Source organism: Pseudocercospora fijiensis (assembly GCF_000340215.1).
Source record: "Pseudocercospora fijiensis CIRAD86 unplaced genomic scaffold MYCFIscaffold_1, whole genome shotgun sequence".
In the NCBI taxonomy this organism is placed as follows: domain Eukaryota; kingdom Fungi; phylum Ascomycota; class Dothideomycetes; order Mycosphaerellales; family Mycosphaerellaceae; genus Pseudocercospora; species Pseudocercospora fijiensis.
Window position 1 is genome coordinate 5,054,330 of NW_006921532.1, and position 2,719 is coordinate 5,057,048.

Sequence of the window (2,719 nt, forward strand, 5' to 3'; positions counted from 1 at the left end):
TGATACTGGCTGCATCGCGCCACTCCTAGAGCGTGAACCGCATCGGTTACGCGCAGTGTGAGTCCAGGACTGTGACATGACTGCCTTCAGAACGAACCTGCTTGGGCCAAGTTACGCATTCGTGCATCGGCTGATGTGGCCACCTCTTGATCTCAATGCTCTGCAGTGAAAGCCGTTCTTTCATTTCTGAAAGTCGTATCATCTCTTCAGCCGCCTGTTTCGAATTCGGTCTGTCTTCCTGCTAGGTTGTGTGACTCAGCTGTGATGTAATCGATCTCGTTCGACATCGGTCCTGCCTCTGTTGTACGCGGATATTGTATCGCGCTAGTGACCGAGAATTCACCGTAGCCAAATGGCTGTGCCCCTGCGCTGAGTGGGCTTCCAAAAGGCGTGGAGTCGTGACTTGTTGGAGCGCTGCTGTGGCTCCCATCATAGACTTCCTCCGATCGCAAACTCGGCGGGATTGCTGGAAGAGCGTAGCCCGTGTTTGGCATGCTATCATTGATCTTCTGCATCAAAAGAGGCATGTACCGCTGCTGACCGCCTCGGAGCGTCGAAATTAATGTCATGAGCTGGTTGAGATAATCCCGTGGTCCGAATTCGAACGTGTACTGATCCTGTGGGATGACGGACATGACATCTGTCAATGTGCAAGCTACATCGAAAAGCTTTTCGATGAGACCAACTCCATGCACCTCCATTGACTGCTGCGAAAATTGCGACGCTGAGTGGACAAGATCTCGTGAGATTTCGATGGGATACTTGAAGCTCATCGCGTTGTCTGCTGCAGCGCTGCTCAAGAAGCCGTGGCTGATTGACAATTGCCAGACCATGGTTCGCAGCCATTGCTGAGAGCATCTCAGATCAACCGCTTGACTCTCGGTGCATTGTAGATATTGCGGCAGTGCATCTGTGAGCTGCTGCTGCAAGCGCGCGAGCCACTCCGTCGTGCATCCCACTCTCGCCTTATTCCACAAGCCAACAAAGGTGTCGTCAAATGGCCTGAAGAGGTGTACAAGGTGGATGAACCCATTCAGCTCCACGGTCTCGGCTGGATCCTCGTCCAATGTTGGAAGGTTGATGGTAGCGTGTAATGTGAGCGGCTTGTGTTGTTGTAAAGCGTATGCGCGCTCGGTCACGAACAGCAGCCAGTAGAGGCGTCGTCGCCTGGAGTTCTCGATCAGGTCGTTGGTCGGATATGATGACTCGTCATGCATGCCCATAATCTGAGCAAGAGTGGTTGCTTCTCGCAAGTGGAACCATGCGGTATTTTGTCGATCCAGGCAAAAGTAGGATCCGAAGAAGAAGAAGGACGTAATTACGGACCAGATGCTAGGATTCTCAACGTAGTTGTAACCTCTCCTGACTCGCAGAGCTTCTTGCAACAGGGTATGGCCGAGTTGGAGACTCGGCTGTGGCTGTATCTCTAGGCCGTCGAAGGCCTCTGGAGGAATGACCATGTTGGGTTGTATCATCATATAGGCGCACAATGAGACAACCAAACAGTAAGCCTCAACATTCTGCTCCATTTGGCCTATCACCTCACCCACCTTTTGGCGATGAAGAATGGGCTGCGTTGGATAGAGGTTCGCAAAGAAGTAATCAAGGCATGTGGTCATCATTTTCACGGACAGGAGACCGGCTTGCCTGAGGTGTGCCGGGGAATGAGGCGGACTGTCAAGATCAAAGCCATGTCGTTTCGCGGCAAGCTGAGACTGTCGTTGCGTTTCCCTGAGCTCCGAGATGACCTTGGCCCTGCTACCTTTGGGTCCTTTCTTCTGAGGTATGGCGTTGTACGTGCATGTCAGGCCGGCTGATGTGCAGTTCTTGCAAGGCCGCGTGCCGTCGCCAATGCATTTAACTTTCCGTCGATGGCCTTTGATCGGTTAGCATATGTCGCAGACATCGAATGTCGGGGCTTGGAGAGGTGTGTCTTACAAGCATCGCAAGCTCTTTTCGCTGTTGTAGAAGGTGCGGCCGAGGAGGATGACGAGTCAGGCATGTTCCTGCTGCAATTCAGTGCTCCTGAAGAGACGGAGACCTCCACTGGGCCAGCTAGTGTGGAGATCAACATCTAGAGGTCAGACATGGCAGGAGAAAAGTAGAAGTAGAACTTTGGATTGGCGACCAGCACAACGGCTTGGTGTCTTTCCCCGCGTCCAGTAGATGCGGCGTGCCGTCAGAAGCCTCGAAGGATGGTATCGAGAAAGGTCGAGGCGTGTTGACAAGATGTCGAGCCAGCATCCCAACGTCGCCCCACCGGTGTGGTTACATAAGCCGCTACATGGTCGACCAAGGGCGTTCTACGGCGTAGAAGGAAGGGCGAAAGGCGAGGGCGTGGGCTTGGGCCAGGAACATCAACACACCATGACGAAGAGCGGTGCGCGTGAAGGTAGCGTGCTGGGCTGCGCATGGCATGGGCATGGCGTGGCGCACGACGGCGTGAGCTTTGCAGAGACTTTTTCAGGTGTCTGTATACTGGCACCTCGCTAAATCTCGCTTAACTCGCTTCGTAGAGGACCCGTAATTAATGACGTTTGTGTGGGCCCGCCAAGACCCACGATTTTGTATGTGTTCGGGGCATAATTTTGGGAATTATCGAAACAACTAATACCTTATCGTCTCTACTATTATCGCGCTAATAGAAGAACCGGCGCCTAGAAGCTATAATAGCTTTAAGGCTATTCGAGAGAGGCTGTTTCTTGCTAAGAAGGACGTT

General features: G+C 52.8%; 1 protein-coding gene across 1 annotated transcript; it reads right to left on the reverse strand.

Annotated features, from left to right (window-relative positions):
* Positions 1-206: 206 nt before the first annotated feature.
* On the reverse strand, positions 207-2,002 carry MYCFIDRAFT_127068 (uncharacterized protein; the record flags this gene model as incomplete). Its single annotated transcript, XM_007923249.1, has 2 exons — positions 207-1,876; positions 1,939-2,002. The coding sequence occupies 2 exons, from the start codon at positions 2,000-2,002 to the stop codon at positions 207-209; spliced, it is 1,734 nt and encodes a 577-aa protein (XP_007921440.1).
* Positions 2,003-2,719: the final 717 nt, after the last annotated feature.